The 20,405-nt window shown below is 42.2% G+C and overlaps 1 protein-coding gene across 1 annotated transcript in view; it reads left to right on the top strand.

The window, feature by feature from the left end:
* Nucleotides 1-20,405, top strand: part of LOC148044526 (uncharacterized) — a 99,915-nt gene that overhangs the window by 74,268 nt on the left and 5,242 nt on the right. Inside the window, exons 43-55 of the mRNA XM_087720749.1 lie at nt 1,906-1,935; nt 3,661-3,732; nt 4,504-4,539; nt 4,758-4,814; nt 7,371-7,427; nt 9,551-9,592; nt 11,596-11,631; nt 14,968-15,006; nt 15,630-15,668; nt 18,238-18,267; nt 19,488-19,532; nt 19,632-19,842; nt 20,035-20,150. Of these exons, the coding sequence (XP_087576875.1) occupies nt 1,906-1,935; nt 3,661-3,732; nt 4,504-4,539; nt 4,758-4,814; nt 7,371-7,427; nt 9,551-9,592; nt 11,596-11,631; nt 14,968-15,006; nt 15,630-15,668; nt 18,238-18,267; nt 19,488-19,532; nt 19,632-19,842; nt 20,035-20,150 (810 nt within the window). The remainder of the gene's footprint in view (nt 1-1,905; nt 1,936-3,660; nt 3,733-4,503; nt 4,540-4,757; nt 4,815-7,370; nt 7,428-9,550; nt 9,593-11,595; nt 11,632-14,967; nt 15,007-15,629; nt 15,669-18,237; nt 18,268-19,487; nt 19,533-19,631; nt 19,843-20,034; nt 20,151-20,405) is intronic.

The raw sequence follows: 20,405 nt of genomic DNA, 5'->3' as shown, positions 1-20,405 counted from the left end.
GCAATGTTTTCAGGGAGGGCTTATTTTCAGGGGAGGGCTTATTTTGGGGAAAACAGGGTATATACCGCTTCATAGTGCTTTACAGCTCTCTCTAAGTGGGTTAAAGAATTGGCACATTTCCCCCAACAATCTGGGTCCTTATTTAACCAACCTCAGAAGGATAGAAGGCTGAATTAACCTTGAGCCAGTGAAGACCAAACTCCAGGATGTGGACAGAGTTAGCCTGAAATCCTGCATTCTAACCACTGTGCCACCAACAGTTAATATTGATTTTTAAAATAGATTTGATTTGATTTGATTTAATAAATTTATAGGCCGCCCAATCCCGAAGGACTCCGGGCAGCTTACAGAAAATAAATTTTTAAAAAGTGCAGAGTTAAAAAATGGAAGCAACAGATTGAAAAAATAAACCACATCATGCACTCCATCTAATCGGGGCTGGACCTCGGTCATGAGGTCAACAGCCCCAGGCCTGCCAGAATAGCCAGGTTTTGATAGCCTTTCGGAAGGCCATGAGAGTGGATAGGGTCTGGATCTCTGGGGGTAGTTCATTCCATAGGGTCGGAGCGGCTACAGAGAAGGCCTTCCCCCGGGGAGCCGCCAGCTGACATTGTCTGGCTGACGGCACCTGGAGAAGGCCGACCCTGTGTGATCTTATCGGCCGCTGGGAGGTATGCGGCAGAAGACGGTCTCGCAGATATCCGGGTCCTAGGCCATGTAGGGCTTTAAAGGTAATAACCAGCACCTTAAATCGCGCTCGGATATTGTGGTAATTATCCAAGTGGACAGGTGCATGATGTAGAAAATATACTATATATACTTCTGGATAAATACATGCACAGATAAATCCACCCAGGTACTTTTTAAAAAGTATTGCAGTATAGGCAGTTTTCGACTTACAAACTGTGGTGACTGTTACAACATCACTGAATAGGGACTTGTGACTGTTTTAAACGTACGACGGTCACAGCATCCCCATGGCCAAATGGTCAGAATTCGGACGTTTGGCAACTGTCATGTATTTATGATGATTGCAGTGTCCTGGGGTCATGTGATCAAAATTCAGATGCTTGGCAACTGACTCACATTTATGACCATTGCAGTGTCCCGGGGTCAAGTGATCTCCCTTTCTCCACCTTGCGACAAGCAAGCAATTCAGACAAACCTTGGAAGCAATCCAGCCTGCCAAGGTAGTTACGTTCTCTTTAGTCAAAGCGTTGACTTCTGCAAGAAGGGCGTGTCACAAGCAGTCTTTTTTATAGTCTGGAGAGGAGCCTAATGACCATCAGCTGAGCGCAATTACCTCCTATAATTGCGTAATTGCTCCTGACACCGAGTAGCTCTTCGATGGTGTGCATCCAGGAACAACTCACTGCTGGTTTCTGGATCACTCTCCCTTGTCTCCTCCCCACTGGTCCAAGGCTCAGGCACCACCTGGTGGCCAACCAGTCTCTCTGCGCCCTGCCAGGGTCCTCCACATCCCCCAGAGCCGACTCATAGGGCCCCTCGCTGTTGGAGTCAGGTGGCAGCTCCAACAGCTCCTGCTGGGCCACAACATCTGTCTATGACCCAATTTCCAACGGCTCCCCCACCCCACAGTTACCTGGCAACCAGCTTGCATTTATGACTGTTTGCAGCGTCCCGTGGTCACATGACCGTGATATCCTGTGGTTTTTTTTGCCAGTTTCTGCCATTTACTTCTGCAAAACGCATCCAATTCGCATAATAGATTCATTTAACAACCACCAGTCATTTAACAATGGGCTCAATTAAAGTCATAAGTCACAGACCATCTTTATTTGAGTTGTAGAAAATGAAAGGAAATATTATTTCTGCTTCCGAAGGCAGCAAATATTGTTTAAGTTATCAAGTTATTATTTCTAATTAATTCTCATTTTCTTACAGGGAGGATCACACGGTGGCAGTAACAGCCAGGTAAAAATGGCTATATAATGTAGTGCATGTTTATAATATTTGCTTATTTATCATATACTTCTAGAAAGGAAATAAAATGAATACTGGTAAGTTCTTAGCTTAGTTCTGCTGCTGAATATTCTACGTAATATTTTCTGTAGATAATTGTAGCAAATGTTGTATAGTAAATTCAGGAGCAGAACTAAGCTATTTGTACATTTTATTTCATTTTTACAAATGAACTTATAAATAACCATAGCAATTATATAATATTTAACTAATTAACTAATAGCTATCATATGGAAAAGAAAATAATCATTTTCAGCGTATTTCTACCACGGAATATAGGAATGAGCTATATGCTTAATTACGATAATTATTTTGTAATCAATAATATTTTTACAAAAAAAGATCAGAAGGCACTACTAGGAGCAACCAATATGACAGCTACAAACTATTGTATAATATAATATTTAGATGAGGCACCTCGTTCTCCTGCCTCCTCCTGTAGAGGGCGCTTTTTTTAGATGCTTTTTTAAACAGTTAAGCACTAAGCAGAGTCATCCATGGTGATTCTGGCAGCAACTAGCTTAGCCTGACCTCAGCTTTCGCCTTTTTCCTTTTACATTTTTTTTCTTTTCATGATGACAGTGGTGAGGCTCTGTCTCCCCTGACTGCATTCATATAGTACTCCCTGAAATATTCATATAGTACTTACAAACAAGCACGATAGTCTGCGAAGTACTTACAAACAAGTACAGTATTACAATGGAAAAGAAAATGGAAAAGTACTTACAAAGGCAACTGCAATACTCCAGGCCTCAAGACAACAGGAAGAAAAAACAACAGGAGCAGCGAGAGATTCACTCCTCATTTGACACCAATAGGGGGCGGGGGGGCGGGGAGAAGCACCAGATGCAAAGTCCTCAATTTGGCCAGAGGGAAAGAAATGCACCAACCATATGGGCTTTGGAAATGACCTGTGCTGGGGACAAAGGGCAGTCGTGGCCACTTAGTCGTGGCCACTGCTTCAGGGCAGTGGTGGGATTCAAATAATTTAACAACCGGTTCTCTGCCCTGATGACCAGCTGGGTAGGCGGGGATCAGTGGTCATGTGACTGGGTAGGCGTGGCCAACTCAACGTCACTCAGGTCGATGGGCGCTTCGCGTTAGCTGTTATAATGTAGCAATAGCAATAGCAGTTAGACTTATATACCGCTTCATAGGGCTTTCAGCCCTCTCTAAGCGGTTTACAGAGTCAGCATATTGCCCCCCACAGTCTGGGTCCTCATTTCACCCACCTCGGAAGGATGGAAGGCTGAGTCAACCTTGAGCCAGTGAGATTAGAACCGCTGAACTGCAGATAACAGTCAGCTGAAGTGGCCTGCAGTACTGCACCCTAACCACTGCGCCACCTCGGCTCTAACAAGGGTTAACAGTTTCTGTAAGCAGGGTAATAAAGATTAGGCTAGAAACAACACCAGAATGTTTCCTTCCTGCCTTCCTTACAGGATTAGTAAAGTGGAAAAAAACAAAAGGCGATTTCTTCCAAAAATCAGTCCTCTGAACTGCTTAGAAAGTTACCAACCGGTTCTCCCGAATAGGTGCGAACCGGCTGAATCCCACCACTGATTTACCATGTATAAAATAAAATGGGAGGCCATGGCTTATTTTTGCTCCTGAATATAGGCAGCAGTTTTGTGCTTTATTAAGGTGATGTTATAATTAATAAACATTTTCTTAAAGGGAGGGTCACATGGCGGAGGCAGCAGCAGCAGCAGCAGCAGCAGCAGTAGCAGTAGCGCTTATGGGAACCAGGTAAAAACAACTTTATAACTGTATACATTTATAGCAGTGGTAGGTTGTAGGCGGTACGTCCTGGTACGGGCGTACCGGTTCCTGCCCGGAGCACTGGGTACCGTTCCGGTATGGTTCTCCGGAGTGCTCACCTGCCTGCCCATGCTTCTTACCTGTGCTTTAAGCTTTAAGTTCCGCCGAGCAGCTGGAGCGTCGCGGAAGTATCGCAGGCAAATACGACGCATGCACGCACTGCGCGCGTCCACGCGGGTGATGCCGGGGCCATTCCAACCGTACTGGTTGGAACGCAATCCGGAACCCACCACTGATTTATAGCTATAGATACCTCCTACAATGTCTTTACACACACACCACGGGAAGTCCTCGCTTACCGATCACAATTGGTACCGGCAACCCTGTTGCAAAGCACCGCTGACGCTATCAGGTGGCGATATATCGCGAAATATCACGATAGACTAACGACCTGCTTCCATTATTACATGAATCACAAGGCGGCTAAGTGAAACATCACATGATTGTGAGTTGCAATGTCACGTCTACGTTCTCCATGGCTTCTCCTTGTTGGAACCTAGTTGTAAAGGTCAGAAGTGGGAGTCACATGACCACAGGACAGTGGTAAATGTGCATGGGTGCCTGAATGGCAATTCCATTGTAACAACATAAAATCAGATGCTTTTGTTCCCCCGATCTTTCCTCCTGAAGGTAGAAGGTAACTTTGCACTTCATTAAAGTAGCTATTTTGTAATTAATAAGGACAGTGTTTTCTTACAGGTCAGACCATGTGATGGCAATCAACATAGCAGCCAAGTAAAAATTATATTATAATTTGGGCATATTTTAATATTTGACATGGTGATTTTATATTGCACATCCTATATATTTTAGAATGTATTTGCATTCCAAATATAATATATATCCAAATACATTTTGGAATGCAAACGAAGATTTTTGACCTCTGAATATATATACAGTAGTTTTGGGCTTCAAAATAATTGAATTATTTTATAATAAGCATTTTCTTACAGGGAGGATCGTATAGCAACAGCAGCAGCAGCAGCAGCAGCAGCCATTTTGGCAGCCAGGTAATAAAATACTTTATACTGTAATATTTTAATAATAATAATACAGATATACAGGATATTTGTGATATTTTTATTGATCTATACATAGAGATAAGCATATAAAATATTTGTCAAGGATATACAATACAATACAATAGCAGAGTTGGAAGGGACCTTGGAGGTCTTCTAGTCCAACCCCCTGCCTAGGCAGGAAACCCTATACGGTTTCAGACAAATGGCTATCCAACATCTTCTTAAAGTCTTCAAGTGTTGGGGCATTCACAACCTCTGGAGGCAACTTCTGTTCCACTGATTAATTGTTCTCACTGTCAGGAAATTTCTCATCAGTTTTAAGTTGCTTCTCTCCTTGATTAGTTTCCACCCATTGCTTCTTGTTCTGCCCTCAGGTGCCTTGGAGAATAGTTTGACTCCCCCTTCTTTGTGGCAACCCCTGAGATACTGGAACACTAGTAGTTCCAGCGTCAGTAGTAGTTTCCTGCATCTATTTTTTCCCTTTTTTGAAGATGGGAACCACATCAGCTCTTTTCCAGTCGTCTGGTAGTTCCCAGTGCTCCAGGATCTCTGAAAGATATAGTTCAGTGGTTCTGAGATCACGTCTGCCAGTTCCTTCCGAACCCTGGGGTGTAATCCATCCGATCCTGGAGATTTGAAATTATCTAGGGTAGACAGGTGCTCACTTTCCATTTTCTTCCCTATTTCAACTTGGGTTCCTAATCTGATTTTTGTGGTGCTGTTTTTGATAGGTTGGACTGTTTTATCCCTTTGTGTAAAGACAGATGCAAAACATGAGTTAAATAGTTCTGCTTTCTCCCTATTGCTTGTGACCTTCTTGCCACTTTCTCCCAGCAATGGACCAATTGTTTCCTTAACTTTTTTCTTGTTTTTAACATGTTGGAAGAAGCATTTTTGTTATTTTTTACTTTTGTGGCAAGCCTTTCTTCACTGTGAGCCTTAGCTTTCCTCACTTCATCTTTACATGCTCTGGCTATTTGCTGATGTTCTGCCTTAGTTATGCCCCCCCCCTTTCCACTTTTTATACTTATCTTTTTTATCTTTCAATTTGTCAGAGAGTTCTTTATGCAGCCATGCTGGTTTCTTTTGGGAGCTGTTATTTTTCTTCTTCATTGGTATTGTGCTAGACTGGGCTTTTGTAATCTCATTTTTCAAAATTTCCCAAGTTTCTTGAGTTGTTTTCCCCTTGAGGATTCTCATCCATGGAATTTTTCCCAAGCTCTCTCTAAGTTTATTGAAATTAGCTCTTTTAAAGTCCAAGACTCTAGTTTCACTTTGTTCTACTACTTGTGTTTGCATAATGTTGAATTCCAATATTGCATGGTCACTTGCCCATCAGGGTTCATGTGGCTTCAACACTTTTTATCATTTCCTCTCTGTTAGTGAGAATTAAGTCTAATATGGCTGATCCCCTTGTTCCCTTCTCTCTCTCTCTCTCTCTCTCTCTCTCTCTCTCTCTCTCTCTATATATATATATATATATATATATATATATATATATATATATATATATATATATATATATATATATATCTGTGTGTGTGTGTGTGTGTACAATATACATACATGTACATATATACACATACACATATACACATATACACATATACACATATACACATATACACATATACACATATACACATATACACATATACACATATACACATACATACATACATACATACATACATACATACATACATACATACCAGGGGTGGGTTCCTGCCAGTTCTAAGCTCTTCTATAGAAGAGGTTCCACAAATCTACAGTGCCGTTTAGAACCGGTTCCAGCTCCCTCCCCCCGCCCATCCACACATCATCAAGATGAAGAGCGAGAGGAGGAATTCTGGGAGTTGAAGTCCACAAGTCTTAAAGCTGTCAAGTTTGAACACCCCTGGGGTTTTTTTCTAAAGGGTTAGGGGTGCAAGGGTAACTTGACAGCTTTAAGAGTTGCGTGCTTCAAATGCCAGAGTTTCTGAGCCAACATTTTGGTTGCTAAGCAAAAGCATTGTTAAGTGAGTTTCACCACATTTTACAAGTTGGCCACGCCCACCCAGTCACATGGCTGGCAAGCCACTCCCACCCGGACACATGGCTGGCACACCACTCCCACAAAGCAGGCCACACCTACAGAAGAGGTTCCAAAATTTTTTGAAACCCACCATTGATACATACATACTATAAAAACAAATTTGTCTTACTTCTGATTCTGAGGCCTACTAGGCCCAAAATGGGGCAGGGGGGAGTCCCCCCCCATGGCCTATTTTTGTTCCCGGGGGGGTGCAGGAGACCAAGTGTTGCCTGTCACACCCCCTGGCCAAGACCACCATGGCCAAGACATGACCCCCCCCTGGCCAAGACATGACCCCCCCCAGCTGGTCATTAGGACAGAGAACTGGTTGTTAAATTGTTTGAATCCCACCACTGACTTAGGGTAAATGAAATAAAATATATTTTGCTTACTTTACTTCTACAAGTAAAAAAGCAGTGTTGTGTTTTATTAAAGGGATATTTTTATCATTAGTAAGCATTTTCTTACAGGGAGGATCACATAGCAGCAGCAGCAGCAGCAGTAGCAGCAGCCATTATGAAAATCAGGTAAAAATTACTTTGTAACATTGTGTGTATGTATGTGTATGTGTGTGTATGTGTGTATATGTGTGTATGTATGTATTTTGTGTCACAACCCCTGGTATGCCCAAATATGGGAGGGAGCATACTGCTTCCTTTCTCTGTCTATCGGCTCATCTCAAGAGACCATCCAGACAGGAAGCCATTATTTTTACTGTTGCCTTTTTGTTACATTTGTGTTGCACTTTATTTATTTATCAGCACAAATGCAACAGATATATATATATATTCCCAGTAAGGGTATGGCTAGCTGATGAGAGCTAAATAGCTTGAAATAGATCTATACTAGTCTCCCTTTATTTATTTATCAGCACAAATATAACATATGTGTGTGCGTGTGTGTTTTCGTATTTTCACAGGCACATGTATGCAGTTTTTGGTGTATTCGGGTCTTTTCCCGTGGAGGATTGAGAGTATCTTGGCGACGTTTCGACGAGGTCCCACTCGTCATCCTCAGGCTGGTGTCCTCGGCCTCGTGCCTGAGGATGATGAGTGGGAACCTCGTCGAAACATTGCCAAGATACTCTCAATCCTCCACGGGGAAAAACCCGAATACACCAAAACCTTTTTTTGGGGGGGGGGGGGATTTTTTAATCTAAACGATACAGACAATACAAAGATACAGACAAGAGCCGAGGTGGCGCAGTGGTTAGGGTGCAGTACTGCAGGCCACTTCAGCTGACTGTTATCTGCAGTTCAGTGGTTCAAATCTCACCGGCTTAAGGTTGACTCAGCCTTCCATCCTTCCGAGGTGGGTAAAATGAGGACCCGGATTGTTGGGGGCAATATGCTGACTCTGTAAACCGCTTAGAGAGGGCTGAAAGCCCTATGAAGCGATATATAAGTCTAACTGCTATTGCTATCTAAAATGTTTGCCATGGACATTATTTCTGTTCCTGAATATAGTATAGTAAGCAGCTTTGCGCTTTATTCAGGCAATTATTTTATAATTAAGAAATAACGGCGGCAACAGCCAATACAGTTAGTCCTTGACTTACAAACAGTTCATTTACTGACTGTTCAAAGTTACAACGGCACTGAAAAAAGTAACTTGTGATTGTTTTTCACAGTTACAACCGTTACAGTATCCCCATGTTCATGTGTTCAAAATTCAGATGCTTGACAAGTAGTTCATATATATGGCTGTTGCTGTGTCTCAAGGTTGTGTAATTCCCTTTCGCAACCTTCTCACAAGCAAAGTCAATGGGAAAGCCAGATTCACTTAACAACCGGGTTACTACTTATCAACTGCAGTAATTCACTTAACAACTGTAGCAAGTAAGGTCAGAAAATGTTAAGTTTACTTAACAAATGCCTCACTTAACAACAGAAATTTTGGGCTCAATTATGGTGGTGGGTTGAGAACTCCCTGTACAACAGTTAGGTAAAAACTGGTTTTTGCAGTGTTTCTATCTGCACCCTTATCTACATGTGTATGTATAGAGGTGGGTTCCTACCAGTTCGCACCTATTCGGTAGAACCGGTTCATCAAATCTACCGAACCGGTTAGAAGAGGTTCCACCAGTGGACACCTACAGAAGAGGTTCCAAAATTTTTTGAAACCCACCACTGGTCCTTGGATATGATTATTCTACACTATCATGCTCATATTTATAAAACTCAGTGCCTCTGTGAAAGGTAAGGATGACTACTGCGTTTGTGGTGCAATCAGAACATTGCCTGTGTTGAAGTTGTTTTAACGCAAACCAAAGATGCCTTTTAAAAAAGAAGTTTACATCCTATTCTTCTGCATGCCAGTGCTGTGTGTGAGGTAATTTAAGGTGGTTCTGACAAGTGTCGTCGGCATCTTCATATCCGGTCACATGGGCGGCAAGCCACTCCCATCCGGTCACATGGGCGGCAAGCCACTCCCACAAAGGAGGCCACACCCACAGAGTAGGTTCGAACAATTTTTGAAACCCACCACTGTGTATGTAATATTTGCCAGTGGCTTTCTGGGATTACAATTTAGGACACTGAAAATAAAATAACATTACAAAGTTCATCTTATGTCTATTCCTGAGTAAAGAAAGTATATTTGTGCTTTATTAAGGTAAATATTTTATAATTAATCGGTATGTTCTATACAGGGAACATCATATGGTGGAAATAGCAACCAATATGGAGGCCAGGTAATTTATCGTTATTTATAGTAGATACATAATATTTAATAGAGATATTGCATGCATATGTACATAGGGAAGAAAATGTTAAAAAGTGTTCTACTTTGCTCCTAGAAACAATATACAGATTACACTGAAACCTTAATTGGGGAAAGATAAACAGTAAAAGTTCATTAATTAAAATAGATTCTAAATGTGTGATATCATAGTATATGAGAAACGGCTATCCCATTTGATATTTGGCCTTGTTTTATTGGCCTTGTTGATTCATGGTTGAAGTAGAACTGCTTTTTAAAGGCAGATTGGTATGTGCCAATTATTATCCACTTTGATATTTCTCTTTTTGAAAGATTAAACTTGATGAACTACTGATGGAGCAAATTGCTTTCTTGTTCACATCTCTGTGTTTTCCTTCCCTGGATGTATTCCTGCGGGAGCTAGTCAATCATTCCTCTGGGATACTTGGATGACAAAATGGCCCTTTTAATTCTATAATTATGTGAAAGAAAATGGAAGGGAGACTAACTATGGCAATTCACACTCGTAAAAGCCTCATCTAGCCTGATATCCAGAATTTTGCTTCTTTTGTTTGCCACTTTTAATAGACACAACAGGGGGAGTTATTTTCAACTCATATTCTTGTAGGTCTTTCTTTAGGGGGGGGGGCGAAGCACATGGTCACATGGTCTGACCTCTCTCCCAGCCAGAGATTGGTGTATACACACAGATGTGTTCTGAACCCCCTAGTCCCACACCAACGCACTCCAAGCCAAAGATAAGTTAATTAACAGACAGACAGGTCCTTGGCAGCAAACCAGCACAGACAAGCTTGGGCAGCAATCCAGCACAGATAAGGCTTGGCAGCAATCCAGCCTGCCAAGCTCACAATAATGTTCTCCGACATTAGTTCCTGCGTTGACTTCTGCAAGAGGGGCGTGTGCACAAGCAGTCCTTTTATAGTCTGGAGAGGAGCCTAATGACCACCAGCTGAGTGCAATTACCTCCTGTTCCTGACGCCTATTAGCTCTTCGGTGCCGGGCATCCAGGAACAACTCACTGCTGACGTCCGGATCACTCTCCCTTGTCTCCTCCCCACTGGTCCAAGGCTCAGGTGCCTCCTGGTGGCCAACCAGCCTCTCTGCGCCCTGCTCGGAGTCGGAACCCTGTCCAAGGTCCTCCACATCCTCCAGAGCCAACTCATAGGGCCCCTCGCTGTCTGGTGGCAGCTCCAATGGCTCCTGCTGGGCCACAACACACATGCATGCATTACCCTCCAATAGGGGTAAGTTGGCTGTGCTTGTGACTACTGTCATCACAATATGATCTTCCGCATTCAAAATATACTTATTAAAAATAAGAAGGAAGGGACAACTAGCTAAAAAGAACAGGGATTCATCCATGCTGTTGTGCCCATTATTTTTTACTATTTGATATCCCCTTAGGGCACCCCAGCTGTCAGCAAAACCTTTCTTAATAAAGAACGGTTACTCTGTTTGCCTTCCCCTCATCCTGGCCAACATAGCCCATTCACCAGTGGTGGGATTCAGCCAGTTCGCACCTATTCGGGAGAACTGGTTGGTAACTTTGTAAGCAGTTCAGAGAACTGATTGTTGGAAGAAATCTCCTTTTGTTTTTTCCCCACTTTACAGGGCTAATCCTGTAAGGAAGGCAGGAAGGAAACATTCTGGTGTTGTTTCTAGTCTAATCTTTATTGCCCTGCTTACAGAAACTGCCTCTCCGGTTAACCCTGATTACATTGTAAGAGCTAAGGCGAAGCGCCCATCAAGCTGAATGATGTTGAGTTGGCCATGCCCACACAGTCACATGACCACGAAGCCACGCTTAGCCAGCTGGTCATAGAGCAGAGAACCAGTTGTTAAATTAGTTGAAACCCACTACTGTCATTCACCCATCAGTTCAAGATGTCTGTTTCCACGCTAATGCATTAAACAACCAATATGAGATTTCCTCGGTGAACTATAATTTGTAATACTGTTGTTTTTTTTTAACAGGGTGAATCTGACAATAGCGGCAGCCAATATGGAACGGTAAAATTCCTACAATAGTTTTATCTTTAAAGGGAAGCATCATTTGGAGTACTGGACACTCTATCGACAGAATGTTTGCAGTCAAAACTCAGTTGTCCCCCCTTTCCTTTCGCTTTTCTTCCTTAAGTCCTTGAAATTTATTGCAACAATAAATATAAGTTCAAACTGGAGTGCGAAAGTCTGCTACTGATCTTGAAAATCTGTACTTCCTTTGATTATTCAGTTCCAATTACGTAACAGTCGGTCCGTCGTTTTATTCCCATCATGGACCAGCAAAATAATAAGACCTTTGGGGAAAAAAAGACTCACATTTTACTTGCTGAAAATCAATGCACGATATACAGCACATAAATTAACTACAATAAAACCAGCTACATAGCAAGAGAGCCAAAAATATTCATTTAAGAATTTGGGGGCACAAAAATTAATCTAATATGGCATTAAGCGTTTGAATAAGGCAATTATTTGTTATTATTTCAAGTAATAAAATAGCACCATTACTATTTTTACTACCATTACTACCATTTTTTAATGTAAACTAACAGTTGTTTACAGTAACATATAGAGAAGTCACGAAAAGGTTTTCACCGCTAACTCTTTGCATCATACATCCCTGGCCTATTGCTTCATAATTTACAGTAAAGGATACCTCAAACTTGATCTTCATACAAATGACAAAAATCTAAATAATCTGTTTTGAACTAACACGTGGACGTTAATGACATGTGAGCGAAACTTAACAACATGAAGACACAGTTCTTTTTGCCATTATATTAATTAAACAATTCCTTCCAGTAAATTCATACATGTTCCCATGGTTTTCAGTGCGCTGTTGCTTTAAAAGACGGCAGAAACAATCTTGGTCCAGGGAAGGGGGGGGGGGGCTACACTAGCATTAGAATATCAGTATAACCCGCATTCATTATACTGTGAGGTTTTCTTTTGCTTGTGTGGATGATAGCTCTGTATCATTGGACTCATTTTATATCAAAGTAGTTTTGCTTGCAGAAAGAAAAAATATACAAAATAAATCTTATCCACTTCTCTTTAAAAAAAAAAATAGCACCATTACTGATCTAAAGAATAAAAGCATTACATTCCAAAAATCCATGGAAAAATGTAATTAGGCTGGCGGTGGCGCAGTGGTTAGAGTGCAGTAGTGCTGGCTACTTCGGTTCCACCACAAATGCGCGAACAACAAAAGCGCGCCTGACTAAACCGCGGTGACAAAACTGCGCCGACAAAACCGCGCGACGAATGAGCGACGAATTAGCCCTGAAGCGCGCCGACAAAAGCGCGCCGACAGAAGCGCGCTGTAACCTAACCCTAAACCTAACCCTAAACCTAACCCTAAACCTAACCCTAAACCTAACCCTAAACCTAACCCTAAACCTAACCCTAAACCTAACCCTAAACCTAACCCTAAACCTAACCCTAAACCTAACCCTAAACCTAACCCTAAACCTAACCCTAAACCTAACCCTAAACCTAACCCTAAACCTAACCCTAAACCTAACCCTAAACCTAACCCTAAACCTAACCCTAAACCTAACCCTAAACCTAACCCTAAACCTAACCCTAAACCTAACCCTAAACCTAACCCTAAACCTAACCCTAAACCTAACCCTAAACCTAACCCTAAACCTAACCCTAAACCTAACCCTAAACCTAACCCTAAACCTAACCCTAAACCTAACCCTAAACCTAACCCTAAACCTAACCCTAAACCTAACCCTAAACCTAACCCTAAACCTAACCCTAAACCTAACCCTAAACCTAACCCTAAACCTAACCCTAAACCTAACCCTAAACCTAACCCTAAACCTAACCCTAAACCTAACCCTAAACCTAACCCTAAACCTAACCCTAAACCTAACCCTAAACCTAACCCTAAACCTAACCCTAAACCTAACCCTAACCCTAAACCTAACCCTAAACCTAACCCTAAACCTAACCCTAAACCTAACCCTAAACCTAACCCTAAACCTAACCCTAAACCTAACCCTAAACCTAACCCTAACCCTAAACCTAAACCTAACCCTAAACCTTACCTTAACTTAAATCGCGCTTCTGTCGGTGCGCTGTTGTCGGCGCGCTGTTGTCGGCGTGCTTTTGACATCGCGGTTTTAGCACCGCGGTTTTGTCGGCGCGCTTATGACGTTCGCGCTTTTGTTGGGTCACGGGCTACTTCTGCTGAGCACCAGCTGCCACCAATTTGGCAGATCGAATCTCTCTAGGCTCAAGGTGGGTAAAAGGAGGACCCAGATTGTTGGGGGCAATATGCTGACTCCGTAAACTGCTTAGAGAGGGCTGTAAAAGCACTCTGAAGCCTTATATAAGTTTAAGTGCTATTGCTAATGCGAATGTTAATATTAGATCTAGAGACAAATAAACATTTACTAAACATTGTTGATCACACAAATTAACAACAATTTGGATATGATTAAAATTAGATACCATTTCCTGGAATCTGGTCAGGGTAAACCTGCGTATTGAACAACACTAAAAATAAGAGACAATTTTGAAATACTGAGAAATATTTAGTTCTTGTGGATCTTCTTAGCATGTTTTCTGCTCAATACCTGCCATGCTTCATTTTACCACTTCCCAATTTCAGTTTACAGAGTAGGACACAGCCTGTTGCCAAGACTTTGAGGATATGAATTTATCCCGTTAGGACAGTGGTGGGATTCAAATAATTTAACAACCGGTTCTCTGCTCTAAATGACCATCTGGGTAGGTGGGGTTCGGTGGTCATGTGACTGGGTGGGCGTGGCCAACTCAAGGTCACTCAAGTCGATGGGCGCTTCGTCTTAGCTGTGACAATGTAATAAGGGTTAACCAGAGAGGCAGTTTCTGTAAGCAGGGCAACAAAGATTAGGCTAGAAACAACACCAGAATGTTTCCTTCCTGCCTTCCTTACAGGATTAGCCCTGTAAAGTGGAAAGAAACAAAAGGAGATTTCTTCCAAAAATCAGTTCTCTGAACTACTTAGAAAGTTACCAACCTGTTCTCCCGAATAGGTGCGAACTGGCTGAATCCCACCACTGCGTTAGGACTATTGAAAACGTCCCCTTCAATCTAAAACAATGTTTCTCAAACTTTGGAGTGTTATGATCTGTGGACTTCAACTCCCAAATGTCTGAAGAATAGTGGGAATTGAAGTCCACGCCTCTTAAAATTTCCAAGGTTGGGAAACACTGGTTCTAGAAAAACAACAGAAGTCATTCCTTCACATGTCTCATAGCCAGGTCAGGATGGAGGCATTTTCTTACCTCCAACTGAGAGTCATATAATAAAGTATCAGAAAGATATTGGATTCCTCATATTTTACAGAACTACTCCTCTTCTGGAGCCAATCAGCCAGGAGGTCAGGTAAGAGATTCTCTCTCGGTTAGATTGCAGTGTAACGTTCCTGTTATTTTGAAAACCAAAATCATAACATATAAAAAATATTGCTTGATTAAAAAAAAAAGGAGGGAAGGAAGGAGAGAAGGAGAGAAGAAAGGAGGGAAGGAAGGAGGGAAGGAAGGAGGGAAGAAGAGAAGGAAAGAAGAAAGGAGGGAAGGAAGGAGGGAATGTAGGAGAGAAGGAAGGAGGGAAGGAAGGAGGAAAGGAAGGAGGAAAGGAAGGAGAGAAGGAGAAAAGAAAGGAGGGAAGGAAGGAGGGAAGGAAGGAGGAAAGGAGAGAAGGAGGGAAGGGGAAGGAGGGAGGGAAGGAAGGGGAGTAGGAGAGAAGAAATGAGGGAAGGAAAGAGGGAGGGAGGGAGGGAAGAAGAAGTAGGACCGTTGTAAGATAAGATGGATCTATGGGATGTTAAAAAAGCAATCTTCAAGTATATTGTTAACAGTAGGGAAAAATTGTTATAAATACATATTATTAATAACAGTTATGAGATCATATAATTGTGAATGTATATATGAAATTGATAAAATAAATAAAAAATAAAAAAATAAAAAAAAGCATCTGCAGGAGAAATAATTTCTTTTCCTTTGTAGAACCCAACTTCTTCAGGAAGCACCCAAACTGGTGAACAAGTAAGAAAAACAATGTATTTCACTTTGTTCTACTACTTGTGTTTGCATAATGTTGAATTCCAACATTGCATGGTTACCCCAGAGTTCCTGTGGCTTCAACACTTCCTATCATTTCCTCTCTGTTAGTGAGAATTAAGTCTAATATGGCTGATCCCCTTGTTCCCTCCTCCCTCTCTCTCTCTCTCTCTCTCTCTGTGTGTGTGTGTGTGTGTGTGTGTGTTTGTGTGTTGACCCTTCATCCCCATCATTGTGTTTGCTTTCAGGGGAGGGGGGGAAACCCACCACTAACCATATGGACAGAGTGATGAATTTTTTGTCCAACACACAACTGTGAAAAATTGCTGCAAAGCTATTTGCAATGGTTTTTTTTTCCTGATCTGAAAACCTGTATATAAGGTCCAAAGCACAGAGGACACATACTGAGCTTTGCACATTTAAATCCCACACTTCTTGCCTGTGAAAGAGACCAAAGACTAGCCTACAGTAGTATCATATAATTATCACAGCTGTATTCTCTAACTCTCCCAATATTCTATAATCATCAAGGATAATGCCTAACTGTTCTGACCCACCTCGTTCCACACCAAAGCACACTCCGAGCCAAAGATAAGTTACGGCATTTAATTAACAGACAGACAGGTCCTTGGCAGCAAACCGGCACAGACAAGCTTGGGTAGCAATAAACACAGATAAGGCTGGGCAGCAATCCAGCCTGCCAAGCTCCTAACAATGTTCTCCGACATTCGATCCTGTGTTGACTTCTGCAAAGAGAGGCGTGTGCACAAGTAGTCTTTTTATAGTCTGGAGAGGAGCCTAATGACCACCAGCTGAGTGCAATTACCTCCTGTAACTACGCAACTGTTCCTGACGCCTATTAGCTCTTCGATGCCATGCATCCAGGAACAACTCACTGCTGGCGTCCAGCTCACTCTCCCTTGTCCCCTCCCCACTGGTCCAAGGCTCAGGTGCCTCCTGGTGGCCAACCAGCCTCTCTGCGCCCTGCTCGGAGTCGGAACCCTGTCCAGGGTCCTCCACATCCTCCAGAGCCGACTCATAGGGCCCCTCGCTGTCAGAATCTGGTGGCAGCTCCAACGGCTCCTGCTGGGCCACAACACCTAACTATGCATAATATTGTTAGGGAAAAATAAGGCAATGGAGTCAAGCAATCTTGTCAAATCGGGTGCCCTCCAGATGGGTTCAGACAATAATTCCCAGTGGAATCTGCAAGGGGAAGTCAAACAGATCAAAATGGTGGTTATAGGAACATGATCCACGCCCTGTCCTTTTTGCATTTGTGTCAGCATTGAACACAGATGCATATAGACGGGGCTTTGAATGGAGTCCCATGGCAACCTTCTTGCCTGTCTTAATATCTAAATTCCAAAGATGCAGCTAACAATTCCCCAAATTCCCAGCCTTTGGAATCTTGGAATTGAATTCATGACATACAGTATATCACGGGCAGTAACTCAATGACTGATGGGGCAGCCCGGTGATTTGGAAGAGAGATGAGCAGCTTAGAGTTAATTTTTGGTAAGTGCTACATTGTACTGCAGCAGACTCAATCAATAATTTTCTTCTCAATTTAATATATTGTGTAATAAGTGTGATAATGTAGGTTGTGTATATATATGCTAGTTTTTCTGAGATTTGCAAGTTAAGGCAGTATGTCTTTTGAAGCTGATTAAAAATGGAACCCTGTAACAGAAACCTATTAATCTATTTTTTCTTTAAGACAGAGCCAAGATGATGACAGACAGGGGTGGGTTTCTCGCCCCGTTCCAACCAGTTCGGTTGGAACGGGGCCGGTGGCATCCTCGTGCACGGGCGCAGTCCACGCATGCGTACTAGCGCCTGTGCGATGCTCCAGCTGCTCCTGGAGGATCGCGCAGGCGCTGTATGCGTTCTGCGCATGCGTGGAAGCACAGAACTCGTCAAAACCGGGTAAGAAACGCGGGCGGGGGGTGGATCCTTCGGCGTTCCCGGAAGTTACTTACTTCCAGGTTCGCCGACCAACCGGTTCGCGGGGACCGCCGCGAACTGCCTGAAACCCACCCCTGATGACAGAGTAGCAGTTTCCTGGAGCTTCTTATGATACTTTATTTGGTTTATCAATTTTTATAAACAGCGTAGCTATCCAGAACTTAATTCTATATATTCAGGCTCAAGCTATTTTTCTTCAGCATTGATAACACTAATTGATAGTAAATTGATAATTAGCAATAATAATTTGGTACTATACAGTGGATACTATAGTACCAGGTGAATACTACACACCTGGACCATATCCAGTTGAGCATGTTGTATTTGCATATAAATATAAAAAAGAATTAAACATTGAATTTTAAAAATTAAAACCTTAGCAAAGTTAACAAAATCATCTCTAGGAAAAATAAGAACTATGTTTTTAGGTATTGTGCCAAGGACTATATTCCATCATTCTTAATCCGTAAAGTAGCATTGATTCATTTTCAGCCAAACAAATTATTGACTAAAAGTGATATTTTACAAATGGTCAGAATATCTTTTATTCAAGAATTACTGAATTCCTGTTCTGTTTTCTTAACAGATTCGATGTTATTGCATAGATGGGCGTTTGGTAAGCACTTATTCTCCACTAATTTGTGTTTTGATTGCGCTGAAGCAGAAATGGGTTTCTTTGAGTTTAGTTTAGCGTCATAGTTTAGCATCCAGACGTTACCCGTCTTAAAGCAGGATTTTGTTTTAATGCAAGGTTGCCCCAAAGTGATCAATATCAGGAGTCGATTGGACAATTCAAGGGACCAATAAATATCTGGTGGTCCATAGATTGTTGATAAACGATAGAAGGTCAATTAGGATCAAATAATATTTTGGCGTCTGTGGAGCTCCATACAAATCTTTAATTCTGAAGAGGAAGTAGCTAGTAGTTACTTAGAGTTGGACAGAGCCATCAGCAAGAGAAGTCTAGAGTTGTTTCTATTATTATGTCTTGTTGCATTGGCATTTTTATCCACTTATCCACTTCTTCCCAAGGATCTGAGATAGGCACACATTGTTGTTGATGGTGTTAACAGTAACATTGCAGGATGCAAGCTGTTTTAAGTAAAATTCCTTTTGGCAATTGACTGATGATTTTGTCAGTTCTGGTAGTGTTCAAGTGGTGCTCCACATGTTTTGGGATTGCACACGAGATGCCTATTACTATTGGAACTATCCAGTGGTGGGTTTCAAAAATTGTTCGAACCTACTCTGTGGGTATGGCCTCCTTTGTGGGTGTGGCTTGCCGCCCATGTGACCGGATATGAAGATGCCGACGACACTTGTCAGAACTACCTTAAATTACCTCACACACAGCACTGGCATGCATAAGAATATGATGTAAACTTGCTTTTTAAAAGGCATCTTTGCGTTAAAACAACTTCAACACACGCAATGTTCTGATTGCACCACAAACGCAGTAGTCATCCTTACCTTTCACAGAGGAACTGAGTTTTATAAATATGAGCATGACAGTGTAGAATAATCTTATCCAAGGACCAGTGGTGGGTTTCAAAAAAGTTTGGAACCTCTTCTGCAGGTGTGGCCTGCTTTCCGGGTCCACTGGTGGAACCTCTTCTAACCGGTTCGGTAGATTTGACGAACCGGTTCTACCGAATAGGTGCGAACTGGTAGGAACCCACCTCTGGAACTATCTTTGCTTTCTTGCACAATAATTTATAAACTAGAGATGTTTCAAATATATAAGGTGTCCATCCAGATATATTAATAAATGCAACTTTCCTAGGGATTTTTCTTTTCGATCATATTTAAAAATAGAGATGATTTTTTCTTTAATAGGGTTCCTCTGATCGTGGACAAAGCAGCCAACATGGTGATGGGCAAGTAAGGAATATTTTTGTATAGAAATGATGAATTGACATGAATTGACTTGCCAATAAGAATGAGCATGGGAAAAAAATAACCTGACTTCTATTGTTACAGGGTTCCCAATCAGCTAGTGGCCAATATGGTCATGGTAAAGGGGACACCAGCCAAAATGTTGAACATGGTGGCAGTAGCCAATATGATGGACAAGGAAGCCAGCATGGTGGCCATAACCAATATAGTGATGGACAAGGAAGCTCATATAGCAGCAGCAGTCAATATGGTGGTGGACAAGGAAGCCAATATGGTGGTGGACAAGGAAACAAATATGGTGGTGGACAAGGAAGCTCATATGGTGGAAGTAGCCAGTATGGTGAACAAGGAATCCAGTACGGAGCTGGAGAAGGAGTCTCATATAGCAGCATCCGCCAACATGATGGACAAGGAAGCCAGCATGGTGGCCATAACCAATATGGTGGTGGACAAGGAAGCCAATATGGTGGCGGACAAGGAAGCTCACATGGTGGAAGTAGCCAGTATGGTGAACAAGGAATCCAGTATGGAGCTGGACAAGGAGTCTCATATAGCAGCATCCGCCAACATGATGGACAAGGAAGCCGGCATGATGGTGGGCAAGTAAGTCTATATGGTGGTGGAGAAGGAAGTCAATATGGTAGTGGACAAGAAAGCTCACATGGTGGCAAGGAAGCCAATATGGTGGCGGAGAAGGAATCTCATATAGCAGCATCAGCCAATATATGATGGACAAGGAAGCCAATACAGGAGTGGACAAGGAAGCCAGGATGATGGTGGACAAGGAATTCTATATGGTGGTGGAGAAGGAAGTCAATATGGTGCGAGCATCCAATATGGTAGTGGACAAGGAAGCCA

The sequence above is a fragment of the Thamnophis sirtalis genome, unplaced genomic scaffold (genome assembly GCF_051295495.1).
Source record: "Thamnophis sirtalis isolate CommonGarterSnake01/CBP01778 unplaced genomic scaffold, rThaSir2_p1.2 scaffold_7, whole genome shotgun sequence".
Lineage (NCBI taxonomy): Eukaryota > Metazoa > Chordata > Lepidosauria > Squamata > Natricidae > Thamnophis > Thamnophis sirtalis.
Note: the sequence above shows the minus strand (reverse complement) of the source record. Positions and strands in the feature narration are given on the sequence as shown.